At 34.4% G+C, this 15,351-nt stretch overlaps 2 protein-coding genes across 2 annotated transcripts; both read left to right on the top strand.

Moving 5' to 3' along the window:
* Positions 1–140: 140 nt before the first annotated feature.
* On the top strand, positions 141–7,075 carry LOC138934702 (cilia- and flagella-associated protein 43). Its single transcript, XM_070298715.1, has 16 exons — positions 141–187; positions 322–581; positions 652–985; positions 1,128–1,464; positions 1,732–1,997; positions 2,133–2,396; positions 2,606–2,877; positions 2,959–3,176; positions 3,260–3,602; positions 3,801–4,107; positions 4,296–4,642; positions 4,771–4,952; positions 5,075–5,673; positions 5,900–6,316; positions 6,394–6,495; positions 6,576–7,075. The coding sequence occupies exons 2-16, from the start codon at positions 331–333 to the stop codon at positions 6,900–6,902; spliced, it is 4,566 nt and encodes a 1,521-aa protein (XP_070154816.1). The 5' UTR covers positions 141–187; positions 322–330; the 3' UTR covers positions 6,903–7,075.
* Positions 7,076–9,872: 2,797 nt separating this feature from the next.
* LOC138934862 (transferrin 1) lies at positions 9,873–14,914 on the top strand. The gene is made up of 10 exons (XM_070298995.1): positions 9,873–10,090; positions 10,168–10,394; positions 10,763–11,066; positions 11,417–11,760; positions 12,105–12,355; positions 12,604–12,839; positions 13,182–13,461; positions 13,684–13,745; positions 13,819–14,081; positions 14,516–14,914. The coding sequence occupies exons 1-10, from the start codon at positions 10,018–10,020 to the stop codon at positions 14,603–14,605; spliced, it is 2,130 nt and encodes a 709-aa protein (XP_070155096.1). The 5' UTR covers positions 9,873–10,017; the 3' UTR covers positions 14,606–14,914.
* The last annotated feature ends 437 nt before the right edge of the window (positions 14,915–15,351 follow it).

Raw genomic sequence — 15,351 nt, 5'->3', positions numbered from 1 at the left:
CAATTATTATTGCAGGTGGGTGAAGTTCGGAAAATCTCATGACTTTGTTTTCGTTGGAAAGGAAACCATTGCAACCGCTTCCGGTATTTACGTGAGTTTTTTGGATTTGAATACGAGAGAAAGGCGAATCGAGCGTTTCGACAACAAGGAAAGGGGCGATGGCGCATCGTGTTTGGCTGGACATCCGGTAATGCAATTATTTATAATATGTTTATTCATTCGGATTATTGAATATCTGAAAAAAGTAGCAAATGTATTACTGTCATATATTTTTGCAATTTATTTCTCTCAATGACATTATATATTTTTTTAATCTTCCAGACAGTTTCCATGTTTTCCGTAGTCGAAAGAAGGTCTAATCCCAAGATATCGATATTCATATATCCAACGCTACGAAGAATTTCCAGATGCGTTCTACCCGACAAAATCAATAGTTACTTATCCTGTTCTTTTGCTGCTACAGAATATCTTGTAAGCCTCACTAATTTTCCTGATTTTCGACTGATTGTGTGGCTCTGGAAGACCGGCGAACACGTCGCTATGCTTAACATGAAAATTCACGATCTTGTTCAAGAAATTCGGTATAAAAAATAATATATATGCTTTGTAACATTTTTATTTTTCCAAAATTGAAATTGATAATTTTATTAGCTGTTCACCGAATCCTCCACATTTGATATCGCAACTCGGAATCGTCGATGGCACGCTCTCAATCTGTCAAATACGCACGTGTTCGAAAATCGTGAGTATACATCACATGGACGTGCCAGTTCCAGAACATATTAAAATTGCATCTTCATCCTGGACGCCGGAAGGAAATCTATTTGTCTCGGACGAGTTCGGCAACGTATGGCTCATAGTGATAGATACTAACAAGCTGTACTCGGTGGTAAAATCAAAAACGCTCGAACCACCGAAGAATAGACCGATTGTTATCACTTATAGGACTGGCGTAATAGTTGTGAATACTGATAGTGAAATTACAGTGCGTATATTGATTCGGTAAACTTTTATTTAGTATGAATACAATAATATTAACAATAATGCTATTTTTTATAAAAATCTAATTATTATCGGATTTACAATTATTATAACATTATATTATATTATTATATTTTACGTTTTAGTTTTATAAGAAATCATTGGCGGACTGGAATGTATCGTGGCAATTCGTATGGTCGATTTCGACTTTCCATTCTATTCGAGTAGGAAGGCAATATTATTTCAAAGATGGGATTTTATTTCACTCCACTAGCGGAGAGATTTTTGAGATCAGTACGCAGCACGACAACGTTCCTCACATCGAAATTATTTATACGGACGAGATAGAATATAAAGCACTGTTTTCTATATCTCAACGCGCAGATCACGTCGCGGCGATAGATCGGTTAGATCGTCTTTGCATTTTTGAGGTATCAACAGGAAAATTGACAGCGAGATTATCTCTGAAACATCACGGTGAAGGTAAAATATCAAATATAGTCTTTTATAATATTAAACATTTAAGAGAATAATTATTCTTTATATCAGATGTGTCATTTCTTTTTTTTTTTTTTTAATAATATAAATATAACTTATTCGATTTACTGTTTTAAATATATGAATCGTTTGATTTAATTTATATATATATATGTATATACAGAGAGAGAATAATTTTTTGACAAAATAATTTTTTCAGATTTTTACGCGGTAATTAACTTATTGTTAATTAAAATTACATATTAATTCCAGTTGTTTGTGCAGATTCACATCCTACTTTATCAATGCTCGTGGCGTGTAGTGTTGCTGGCAATTGCATTTTTATCGATATCACATCATTACCTAAAATCTTTAACTGCTTTCATCTTTACGGTGATGTTTTGGATAGAATAAAATTCTCGTACTGTGGCGAATTTTTAGGAATCGCCAGTTCCCAAACTGGCAAATTATTTATTATTGGCAAACGATTTGAGCAACAGCCTGTGGATGTTCTTGGATTTATAGAAATTGGTGGATATGTAAGATAATTATATAAATTATACAGAAAAGTTAGCAATTTTATATGGCAAACCATAAAAAAATGTGGATGTAAAATCTATATTTATAAAAAATATAAGTGAGTAAAATTTAATTATTTTTCTCTCTTTTTGCAGATTGCTGATTTTCTGATATACAAAAGGAATAATGGTCGCTTCGAAATCTTAGCTCTTGCAACGACTAATCCTTCCATGGCATCAATCGGCGGTAATAAAGTAATCGTATACACTTGCGAGATCTCAAACAATTTCTCCACGCGTGCCATTTATGCGATAGATTTATTAAGACCTTTCAGGATGCTCTATCACGAAACGAATAAGCCTTTGAATATATTGGGTATACCCTCTTTATCTAAACAGTTACATCAAATGGTGATACAGGTATAAGTCGAGTTACGTCATGGTTTCTTACTATTAATAAAAAAGCAATCAATTATTTTTAATTAAATTTAGATTACATTATAAAAATATTCAAATTATATCGTATGATGAGTTTCCAAGAGAATCATTCTGTAATCTTTATTTTAAAATCCTTTTTATATTTTTCATTCAGATCTTGAAAAAAAGAATCCATTAAATTTTTTCCGCAGGACGACTTTCAAGATATCATCCTCACGGAAACACTCTTCTCGATCCATCAGATGAGGAATATCGGAATATATATGACTGATTCTCGAGTCTTAACGTATGGATACGATGGCTTAATCGTAGTCAGAGATAACATGGAACTTTGCAAAGCGATTGCGATTTTCATGCCACACCATCGCAGCAATGGGGGTATTAAGTGCGCAATTTCTTCGCGCTTTGGGGAAACGATTGTTTCCCTCGGTAGAAACGGAGATCTCGTTGCTAGTCGCGTCCGGTATTTCGCTCTTACTTGTTTCTCACAGTTGTATATTTAAATTACGGGACTTCGTATAATTCATTTTAATTATGCGAGCAGTTTATCGGAAACAAGAACAAATTTGGCAGAAAGCACAGCTGCGAGTGTACATTTATCAATCAAAGATTTCGCTCCCGGTTCAAACAAAGTGTACGATTTAGCGGGAGAAAGCTGGCTGGAAAATGTAATAGCCGCTAAACTGAAAGCTGAACGCGATGAAGCTTTATTTCTACGAGCTTCTATCATAGCCGATTTGGAAAAAATAAAAAATCAGGTATATCTATTTTCTCGGAATTCGGTACTTTAGAATTAAGATTCTAAGTTATGATCTTAAGAAATTTTAACATAATATAACAGATACGCGAGCTTCTCCATATAAATGAAAACAAACCATCGGATACTCGATTGCCTATCTCGGCTTTCGATATAGATCGCGAATTTCGACAGCGAAAAATAGAAGAGGCACGACTCGAACGAGACGAAGTGCGTCGAAAACTCGAAGAAGAATGCGCTCAACGAGATCAGGTAGCGTCGTATATCCGCAAAATATTCTGGGAATCGTTGCAAGTAAAACCGTGTGCTCTTAAATCTATCGGCGGTGATACGATAATCCGTAATTATCCTCTCGTCGCATCGACTCGGAGAATGAATGACTTTAAAGTATGGGATAGGCTCTCTTCAGAGGCCGATGAGTTTTTATATAGGTATATATTGTATAATCATTTTTTCTCTAAAAATATAAATAACTTTAAGAAAATACTAGATATTTTAAAATTAATCAATGATTTATTCATCCATTCTTTTTAATATTCTTTGAGATTTAATAATAATATAAGAATGTAATGTATGTATTGCGGGAAAAACTTCTAATATCTAAACATGGAAAAAAATACTGTTTCTAGTTACGAGGTATATAATGAGTCAGTAGATAAAGAAGATGATTCAAGACGAGGATCCGCAGCCTCTGATTCCGATAAAGAAGCATCGACCAATAGCTCTGACAAAATTAAAATACATGAGATAGTTAAAACATGGTATACAATGGTGGATGAAGATGAAAGATTATGTATATCGGGTATCACGACGCATAAATGGATTGATGATGAAAGCATAGCTGCAACGCATCAGCTGTTACTTCCATGCGACAGTGATCTTAAAACTATTCTTAAAAAAGACACTATTATCGAAAATCGAGAGCGCAAATTAAAGGTGATGTCTACTACAAACCTATTAAAATTTATACTATATTATACTAAAAACACAGTAATATATTCAATCATATTTCTGATTAAAAATTAATACGGCATCGAGATTATTTTCTTAGTTTTTCAATAAGGCATGTGTTAAAACGAAAGCTATTGTAAAATGTTTCTAAATTAAAGCTTTCTCTCAAACAGATGTATTTTAATAATCTTTTCGAGGAAATTAGACGCGCGAAGGAACGTGAATTAAAATGTACAAAGGAGCGCATCGATAGGCTTCGATATTGCGCTTCCGAATTAAAGACAATGTTCGGAATAGACTCCGTTCTGGAAGCAATCGATACACCAAGTTGGAGTGTCGAAGAGATATCTGATTACATAGTTACTGTAAAAGATCACGAGATACTTGAAAAACAATCACGGCGAGAAGAATCTGGAATCGCGACGATTGATGAGGATCGAGATGATGAAGAGAAAAACGGAAGAAGTGATTTTTATGAGAGAGCTCTTGAAAAAATGATGGACGGTGTATTGGAATCTAAGTGAGTCGATCTTTGACAAAAAAATTGCGTAAAAAATGATACGAACAAAATCTTGAATTTTCATTAATAAAAAAATTTATTTGTATATCTTAAAATTAGAAATTAGAGATTTAATATTTCATTTCAAGATGGGAAGATGAAGTTAAAAAGGAAATACCTGTGCCTGAATGCATGACCGCGAAGGATCCTTCGAAATATACCGATGAAGACATCGCAATTATCGCCTCGTACAAATCCAAAGTGCAAGCGCTAAAAGAAGAACGACAAAAATACAAAGCAACGCTGCAGGCCGAGATCGTCGAGACAAAAGGTCTTTGAAAATAGTAAACAAAATAATATCATACTCAACAGAATCATTTCTTGAAATACCCAGACATTTTTTTTATCGATAAATTTTTTTTCCGTTAAAATCATAAAATGCATGCATTTCAGAAGTCTTACAGAGAGATATCACGGAATTCAACGACAAGTTGAAGGATCTTGAGTTGAAAAAGATGCAAATAGAATGCGCGATTCTGCAGGAGAGATTGATGAGAATGCGAGCGATCCAGAAACATCGTAGAGAGGTCGACGGTAGGCAAAAAATCGTTCGTTTCACTGATGATGAACTGGTCCCGGCGACGCGAGAGGCACGCAAACTTGCCGAGGAATGCAACTCGCTCGAGATAGTCGTGGCAGAATTAAAGTCTCGTTACGACAATCTCAATAAGGCGGAGAAACGTCAAGAGGCCAAGTTTCGTAGCGAATTCGCGGACTTGAAGCAGCCGATAATCGAACACTTGCTCAGGCATTACAAGAAGCGACCCAGGATAGGACGGCTCATCACCACGTCCGTCACGTATCTGATAGAGGTGGCGAGATGTGTTGCGGCCAGCGAGAAATCGGACATCTTACCGCGGGAATGTCTGGACTTCCTCAGAGGCATAGATACGTTGGATACGATGCCCAGAAACCTGCCGCCGCAGATTAACGTCAATCATTGGCGAACGATGTGTAAGCTCAGAAGAGCGAAGGTCGAGGTGGAAACGAAGGTGAGGATAAAAAAGCAATTTATTTATATTAAAATATAACCATCTTATAATAATTGTGTTATTTTTGATATATCATATTTGAAAAATAAGACAACATAATATCAACAACATTCAAAAATAAAACAGCTGCGTCGCTTTTCTTCTTTTCTTTTATAATGACTATTTTGAGCTATTAAAAAAATAAAAAGTCATAGCGTCGTCAAAAGCGCGGATATGGATGTTAAAGGTGAGATGCTGTGCGGTGGAGATGGCCGAGGCGGAGCAAACGCTGTCATTTTATCAGAAAACGATGCGATCAGCTGACAACGTGGTTGCGTGCAAAAAGATCTACCTGGAAAACGTAGAGAAATCTTTGACGCAACTTGCTGAGGAAATGGAGATTCAACTCGTCCTGAAAATGGGTCAGATTGAGGTTCCGCTGCAAGGTTGTCCATCCGATTACAAGAACACCGTTCTCGTGACGCGCGAAGAGCTCGTACGTGTCAACGAATGTATCATCGAAACCGGAAAAAGTAAGTTGGCAGAGATGCGCAAATCCATGCACTTGCGAAAGGTTGTGTCGCAACAAGAATGGCAGCATGCACGCGCAAAGATGGTACTGGACGATTTGCGGCAGGAGCTGAAAGATGTTCAACAGTTCAAGGTCATATTTAATCTGTCACATTTTATCTCATTTAATATTAATAGGAAGAGAATACATAATATATTTGCATATTTCAGATCACAAGAAATGTGCTTGAATTCTTGAGCCGTGATCCCTGCAATGTAAATCTGGAAAAAGATTACGAAAAAATAAAAACCAATTTGCGAATATTTCAAAACGTGAATATCTATATATACGATAATTATATCGTTATATATACAAATGTCCTGACAAATTTAAAAGAGATTTAATTTTTCAGAGATTTCGCGAATTGTTGGCATTGGAAAAGGCGCGTCTGAAGGAAACAAAGCGGTTGATGGGTAAATGGAAGAAAAAGAACGACAAGATGTCGAAGGAAATCAAATCTAAATCGTCGGACGTTGAAGAGTTTCGCAAATCGCTCAACGATCCGTGTCGCAAGAAGGACGAAGAGTCCCGTAAGATGAGACTTGCCGCGATCGCAAGACGTACTAAGCTTATCATAAAAGCGGAGAACAATTACGAACAACTGCTAGCCTTACACGCTCACCTAGAAGTCTTAAAATTGCGAACGTATCCGACCTTGCAGTTTAAAACCGCACAATAAAACCGCATAAGATTTATACGCCAAGGAAAAAGATCGCGGGAAATATTGATGGTAACAAAATAATCGTTGAAAATTTCTCGGAATTAAGCTTAATAATTTATTAAATATAAATTTAATAATTTATTAATAATAAAATTGTATCACTACTTCTATTAATAATAAATTTGTATTATTTATACGCGTGTATTACATAAATGTATAGGAAGGCGCGAGGAAGAGAGATGCATTTAAATACATTTTAATTAATCGCCTTGCTGAATTATAGATTTATGTTTGCTTAGATGCACGATAATGGGATAATGATATAATTTCGATTACGTTTCTTACCAATATTTATTATTCCGATCTCGATCTTGCACGTGCGTTGAAGGAAAATTGCTGTTTCCAAGAAGGAAATAAGGAAAGTAATGTTACTGTACGATTATCTCATCCTAAAGTCTAAACATTTCTTGGTAACTTGGAGATAAAAAGAGATATATTCAGCGATGCTGTATTTAAAAATATGATTCTTTTTTTACTTGAAAATCGCAAAAAGAAGTATTTTGATTATCCTCTAGAATTAATTTAAAAAATATCTTGGAATAATAATATTATTTGCCTCATATGTATAATTTAAACTTTTTGTAAAATATTTTGAATTATCAGTGAAGCTCTTAGCTAAAATAGAAGCTTGTCTTATATTTAATATGCGCAGGGAAAACATTCGGTATTTTATATTATACTATCGTATTTACTGCTGCCAATATGCCATCATTGCTAATTATACAAATTCTTCTAAGAAATATCGATATTTATTACAGCAATCCCGATAATGTATATTATATTAACATAATCATTAAAATAGACTATTATTGGCAATTTTTTACGAGATATTGTATTTAGCGTTTATACGATATCTACCACGAGATAAATTATTATGACGGATTGTTGTTACCATTTGGCTAGACTAAACGATAACGCTATTACAGCACTTTCATACAGAATTTTTATCTATTAATAAAATCGATCATGAATTATCTACGGCGATCCATAACTTTTTCCTCCAACAGCCCGTCGCTTATCACAACGAATGTCTCGATATCTTGGCAGATGCCAGTTACCTACAAATAGTGAATTATGATATTATATTAAATTGCAAAAATTATTAATCAGACGCTTTATATTTCAAAGTCAACATTCGTTTTTTTACACGCTGGAATAATGGTCTATCAACAAGAGAATTTATCGACGAAATTCATCGGCACATTTACTTATCCGATTGATAACTTTTAACCTCGATAATGCTCACCGCGGTTAAACCGTTTTCTAGTCGCGAAAATAATATTACTTTGCAAAGTATTGTCATGGCGATTAGATACAAAAATTATGAATTATAAATATAACGATTAAAATTATAGAGAAAAAAATTGCATTTTATCATATCGACAATTTGCAACAAATCATAACCGGTAGATAGTAAAATTTTAAAATTTAAAAATTTTTTTAAATGATGATTTTTTATCTAAAAATTTAATACATATACAATTTAAACTTCTCGACTAAAATAATTTTTATTTAAGAAAATCTTCTTTTACATTATATATATATATATATATATACATATATATTCACTATAATATTTACTATATCATATTATTTACTACACCATTTAATGATTACATATTACATAATGCGTAATACGATATTTTGTTTGGTATTTAACAAATAAATTCATAATATGCAGATAAAATTATTTTTTATATAAATAAAAAAAAACAACTACGTATCGCAGCATCGTTTGCGTTTCATTGAATATTTCCGATAATATTTATATATCGAGCTCATAGATTGCATACTTATCAGACGCTGTTTTGTAACGACGAAAATAAGTATATAAATTAGTTATTCAGCTTGCGATTTTTCGATGATAGAGGAAAAGAGAGAGCGGCGGTGGCAATCATCGCGTGACCCCAACAGGGGAAATAACCGCCGGTACTTTTCGTATATCAATAAAGGTCTCCGCGATTCCAACCGCGCGATATGCATACATCAACGCATACGATGCGACATGCGTATCGCGTGCGTGGGCATGCGTCGCATCGTAAGAGGAACCGGGTCGAAGGACGCAAAATCGCCAAGCTAAGCCGAGGACACGGACCTGTTAAACTTGAAAACGCGTTGGAGGAGAGGAACGAAGACTGGTTCGGTGGAAAAAAAATTTCCTCGGAAACTTTCTTTCAAGATGTTACACAAGCGATGGATCAGCGAAGAATTCATCCTGTAAAATCACCGGGAATGTTAATGACCACGACTTAACCGAGCATGGCGATGGATTTAACGATGTATAGCTTTTATATACTTACGAAGTATTTGATAAGAAATTTACTTTATAGATAGTAATTTTTATCGAAAATCGTTATAATCTCTTCTTTACCAAAAATCAATTAAACTCTATGGCATTATTTTCATGACATTTGATGAGAGATTTAAAGATATGTTGATAACTATACTTTAAGTTGAAATTTCTTATTAAATTCAATATTATCAAATTAATTTCTTAATTCTTAATGAATTACTCTCATAATTGTTTATCATTAGAAAGCTATTAAATTTTCACATTTGCACATTAAGCAAAAATTAATCCAATTTTCGACTTGCATAGTAATTGTTATTGAATGTCTTATACATCGATCAAGCTGAGATTGCACTTTGTGTAATCAATATTTTTATGATAAAAAATTAAAAAATTTGTCTTTTTCTTAACACACGACAAGACGTGGAAAGTACCATTGCTGCAGGAAAGGCGAAGAATCAAATAAATAATGACAATGATGTCATTATGCAAAATGGATTGAGAGAAAGAGAGAAAGAGAACGATGCCAGAAATCGCTAAGTGCGAGGAGAAAGAGAGAAACTCCCCTCTCCAGAGATCCGAAGAAGAAAAATACGCATCTATATAAGAACGTACGTAGACCGCTTTTCTCGTCCGTCTTGACAAGTTGTCGTCGAAGAACATTTGTCTAAGTTTTTATCTTTACTCCGCTTTACTTCACTTTTTTTATCAATTTTTTTTTTTTTTTTTTTTTTTTAAGTAAAAATCTTGCGGTACCGTAATCAACGTGGTGCAGCAATCAAGATGCTGCACGGATTCGCGATGCTCGCGATCTTCGCGGTGATGGCTGTATCCGCTACGAGTCCACCACGAGTGTGTAAGTATTTTACACGAAGCTTTGACGATTGACGATTCACAAAAATATACTATAATAAAAATATATTATATGCGCAGTCACTATGTGCATCCCGGAGAAGTACGCGAAGGAATGCGCGGAGATGATGGAGGACTCGGCCAGCAAAGGCTTTCCGATATCGTGCGTTTCCGGACGCGATCGATACGATTGCATCGAGAGGGTTGGCAAGAAGGAAGCGGACATCGTAGCCGTAGATCCTGAAGATATGTACCTCGCGGCGAAAAACAAATTAGCTGAGAAAGCCGGGTACAGTGTCGTTGAACAGGTATAATATAATCAGGTAACTTGTGTTCGAAATCGAATAATTAGGTTTCTAATAAATGTAATAGAATTTATAGATGTATTAGAAGAAATTTAATATTATTTATAAATAAGAGAAAAAAAGAAGTAATTATATATTTAGAAAAAGATAGAACAATGAATATAATTAAACATGAATTCTAAAAATATATTTTAGAGAATTACTTCAAATTTATCTTGAAAAAATCTAAAATTATCATCCGTTGGCTTAAGATTTCTCGTACACATTTGACGTTCTCTCGAGAATAGCATATATTTACGAGCATTTAAATTTTCAAGCGGAATGAATAATGTATGACATGAATCTCTTCTTTTTTATGCTTGTGCTATCAGGTCAGGACAAAGGAGGAACCCGACGCGACATATCGTTACGAGGCGGTAGCCGTAGTACACAAGGACCTGAACATCAATAACGTTCAGGGTCTCAAGGGTCTCAAGTCCTGCCACACAGGCGTGGGCCGTAATGTCGGTTACAAGATTCCCATCACGAAGCTCACCGCTATGGGTATACTGACCGATATCAACAATCCGGAATATTCCGCTCGCGAGAATGAGCTTCGCGCTCTGAGCACGCTCTTCGACAAAGGCTGTCTGGTAGGCAGGTGGTCGCCCGATCCCGAGATCAATCAAAGACTCAGTAAGTGGCAGCAATCTAAGGAACTTGCGTCAATTATGTCATATAAGTGAATTGTCAGTAAACGATATTATTAGCTGCGAAATAACGTACGCATAAATCAAATCTCGTTGTTTCTTTTCTTTCTATTTTCGACACAAAATATTTTTGCGCTTTATATTTGTATCAAGATAAAATTATAATATCAAGTTGCGTTGCATGAATTTCTCTAAGTTTGCATTTCTTCGGATAAAATTTTATAAATTTCAATTTTTTAATCATTTTCTTCTTCTTTTTTAATAATTTTGCATCCTTCCATTTGAATATTTTACGAATACTTCACGAAATGCATTGTTATCTTATTTATTTTTCAGAGGAAACGTACAGCAACATGTGCGCTCTTTGCGAGAAACCAGACGTGTGCGATTATCCAGACATATATTCCGGATACGAGGGTGCCTTGCGCTGTCTAGCTCACAACGGCGGCCAGGTCGCATGGACAAAGGTCATCTACGTGAAGCGCTTCTTTGGCTTACCTGTCGGAGTTACCCCGGCAGTGCCGACACATGAGAATCCGGCCGATTTCCGATACTTCTGTCCGGACGGTAGCAAAGTGCCCATCGACGCCCATACGAAACCGTGCACGTGGGCCGCCCGTCCATGGCAAGGATACATGACCAACGGGGATGACGCCAACAACGTGGAATCTATTCAGAGAGTGCGTGAGATTTGTTTCTTAAAACCTTATGTATTCGATGATTTATTGAACGTTGTATGAAATAAGGATAACGCTTCGCGAAAAAAATATTTATATATCCACGTGATATACAATATTAATAATTCAAAGAGATGTAATACTTTAATCCGATAAGCATAATAAAAGAGACAAAAAATTAATTAACTATTGTTACAAAGATTTGCCATTTAATAATAAATATGACAAATGAATCAATTATATCATATATTACAAGGGAAGATCTAATTTAAATTTTTTTTTTTTTTTATATGGTATCACATTTCTTAATCGAGAAAAGATCGTAATTTAATTTCAACACGTTTTAGGAATTAACGCAACTGGGTCAGCTTGGCGAGAATGAAAAGACAGATTGGTGGAAGAATCTCATGCTGCTCAACGAGAAGACGTTGGCTGTCGCCGCGCAGCCAATATCGCCGGAAGAGCACCTGAAAAGCGCAAAATATATGGACGTGATCGAGAGAAATTCCGGAGCCCCGGAGAGGGACGCTCGTTGGTGCATTTGGAGTCAAAGTGCGCTGGACAAGTGCCATAGTCTCGCTAGAGCCGCGTTTTCCAGGTACATAGTTGCACGTGGAATGTATCGATGTTTTTCAATCGAACAATTGAAAATATTTTGCTTTAAAACAAATTTCATTTATTACTCACTTATTTAACGTGACAATTAAACAGATTTTAATTAAACCTTAAAAATATAAATATAGATGACGAAACCTTATGATTCTATCTTAATGGAAACTCTTTGGACACGACTGTCAAAATATTTGTCGTTGATAAAAAAAAATGCAGATGTTATAATCCTTATAGAGATGCCAGACCTAGATTCGACTGCGTACTGGAGAAGGATGAGACCGCATGCTTGAAAGCCGTCAGGGATAACGGAGCAGATATAACTGTGATCGACGGTGGATCGGTGAAACTCGCAATTGACAATTATAACGCGAAACCGATTGTCGCTGAGGTTTATGGTGAGGGATCGACGCAACTCAACGAGGTACCGGCAGTCGCTGTTGTCAAGAGTGGCTCTTCTATAAATGGATTAGGTATACGAATCTGCGTATTTAAAATTAATATTCCGATAAAATGTCTACATTTGTTTTGAAATAAGATGTGTATAAAATAAATAAAATAATCAAATAAAATATATCAAATTCTGAGAGTGAATTAGAATTTATTTATATCTTAAAACTGAGATATTAAATTAATATTAAAAGATATCAACAAATATTTTTATGGATCAAAAATACCGGGGGGGAAAAAAAATTTGGGAAAATACTTGAATTTCGAACAATTAAAAAAAGTTTGCAGAGAAAACTAAAAGCTCTAAAAGGGCCTTTTTGCAAGTTTTCGTTGCGGATTACGTTGTTAACGATTTCCTTTTACAGACGATCTCAGAGGCAAGAAGTCTTGTCACAGTGGCTACGAGGGTGACTTCGCCGGTTATTCTGCACCGGCTCATGTCCTCAAACAAAAGGGACTTATTAATGAAGCGAGAGAGATGGATACCTTCTTCTCCGAGTCTTGTGCGCCTGGCGCATCTCTCAATTCCAAGTCTTGTCAATTGTGCGTCGGTGATATCAAATCCGGTGACGATCAAGTGAAAGAAGCCACGAAATGCAGACCGACGAATGTTGAACATTACAATGGAGGAAAAGGAGCACTTAGGTAATTTTATATATTTTATATATTTCCTTTATATATCAATAGGACACGTATTTCTAGCTAAATCGTTGAAATAAATTTAATATACATGACTTTCTCCATTATTGTAAAGCATGAAATCGATTATACAAAGTTTTTCTTCGTAATTCAATAATAAAAATGTATATCTTATTTTTTAAATGTTATATTACCTTCTAAAAATTTAATTTGCATCTTCTTTGGCAGGTGTTTGAAGGATGGCAAGGGAGACGTTGCGTTCCTACCTTTGACAGCTTTGGAGCAACTCGGTAAATACAATTTTAATTAAATAAATTATACTTGATTATATTTGCAATTTTATCAGCATATATCATATTTTAGATAACGAGAAGGATGGTGCAGGCAAACACGAAGATTACGTCTTGCTTTGCCCGAATGGTGGTCAAGCGCCCATTAATGAATGGGAGCGTTGTAATTTAGGATTAGAGCCACCAAGGATAATCGTCAGTTCGGCCGACAAAGCCGCAAATACCTTGGAAGAATTGAGACATGGCATTTTGGCTGCGAGCACCTTATACTCGAAACAACCGGATTTGCTGCGTCTTTTCGGTGCCTGGAATGACAAGCGCAATGTATTATTCAAGGTAATAAGATCATCATTTCCTTTCTATTTGACTAAGTTTAATCCGTAGCTTTCCGCTAGTTGGATTTTTTTATTCGTATTAACTGAAAAAAGTCAGACATTAAATATTTCGTATTATTATTAAATGGCACATATAAATATATTAATTCATTGAACAGAAACAAGAAATGTAAATATTTTAATTAATTAATTATAAATATCAATAATATATAAATAATATAATAAAGTATTAACTGATCATAAAAATATTTCATTGCGTGAATCAAAAGAGAGACATAGCAATTAATCACTATATATATAATATCATAAAGCAACAAAATTTAAACATCTTTTTCGTAAAAAATGTTTTCGAATTAGATAATGGCATATAGTCTTAATTTAAAAATATCGTCCAGTTGTATATTTTTTAAGCAAAAAATATTACATTCTTCTCAGGATAACGCGAAAGGATTGGTATCCATCGATAACACATGGGACAAGTGGGACACTTGGACAAGTACTCAACGAGACTATGACCATCATTAAATTTTCACACTCGAAAATTTAAAAGCTTAATCTTGTCGCTTATGATGAATATCGTACTATATGTGATATTGTTTTTACTGTCATTACTGAGAAATTATTGTTATTAGGTCATATATCAAGCGCACAAGGAGGACTGTTAGATAAATGAATATTGTTATAATTGATAACCTCGCTTATGTTTATGTCAACTGACATACGACAGAGCCACGACAGAGATTACGCTTTTCAATATTGACGTATGAAATTATGATTTCTCTTTAAATTTTCAATAAAAATATATACTTTTTCAAGCAAACAATGTACATTATTTTATATCCTGTTTCTTGTGTTATATAATTTTATAAAATCTTTTAAAAATAGATATTAGCATAGAAATGTTAATAATTTTTGTCTACTCTTGTGTATAATACGCAATTTTAAAGTTATTCAAAATAATCTGGTTAAGTGACTCATACTTTGTATAATAAGATAAATCTTCTATTCTACTCTTAAAATATTAAAGAAACTGTTGTATTTTTTTATTAAAACATGAATAAATCAAATATCTTAACAATGTTACATAAAACAGGCATATCGTGTATAATTCGCATTTCTTAATATTAAAATATTTTATTTATTCACAAATGGATTTCTTATATTCTCACAGACCAGTCTCTTTAACATTTTAATATATAGATAGATAAGATACAAGATACGTATACATGTACAAAATACAAAAAATTTACTTTATTAGATATAAAAAAATC

This window comes from Polyergus mexicanus, unplaced genomic scaffold, assembly GCF_030449975.1.
Source record: "Polyergus mexicanus isolate NDT 795.1 unplaced genomic scaffold, iyPolMexi1.0 SCAF_7, whole genome shotgun sequence".
Lineage (NCBI taxonomy): Eukaryota > Metazoa > Arthropoda > Insecta > Hymenoptera > Formicidae > Polyergus > Polyergus mexicanus.
Note: the sequence above shows the minus strand (reverse complement) of the source record. Positions and strands in the feature narration are given on the sequence as shown.

Bases quoted from the DNA above. Each gene is read 5' to 3' on its own strand.
- LOC138934702 (XM_070298715.1), top strand. From the start codon at position 331: ATGTTTTCCGTAGTCGAAAGAAGGTCTAATCCCAAGATATCGATATTC. The intron at 1,465-1,731 runs GTAAAATATCAA...TATTAATTCCAG, and splicing joins TCTGAAACATCACGGTGAAG to TTGTTTGTGCAGATTCACAT. The intron at 3,177-3,259 runs ATCTATTTTCTC...TATAACAGATAC, and splicing joins AAAAATAAAAAATCAGGTAT to GCGAGCTTCTCCATATAAAT.
- LOC138934862 (XM_070298995.1), top strand. From the start codon at position 10,018: ATGCTGCACGGATTCGCGATGCTCGCGATCTTCGCGGTGATGGCTGTA. The intron at 11,067-11,416 runs GTAAGTGGCAGC...TTTATTTTTCAG, and splicing joins CGAGATCAATCAAAGACTCA to AGGAAACGTACAGCAACATG. The intron at 14,082-14,515 runs GTAATAAGATCA...CATTCTTCTCAG, and splicing joins AGCGCAATGTATTATTCAAG to GATAACGCGAAAGGATTGGT.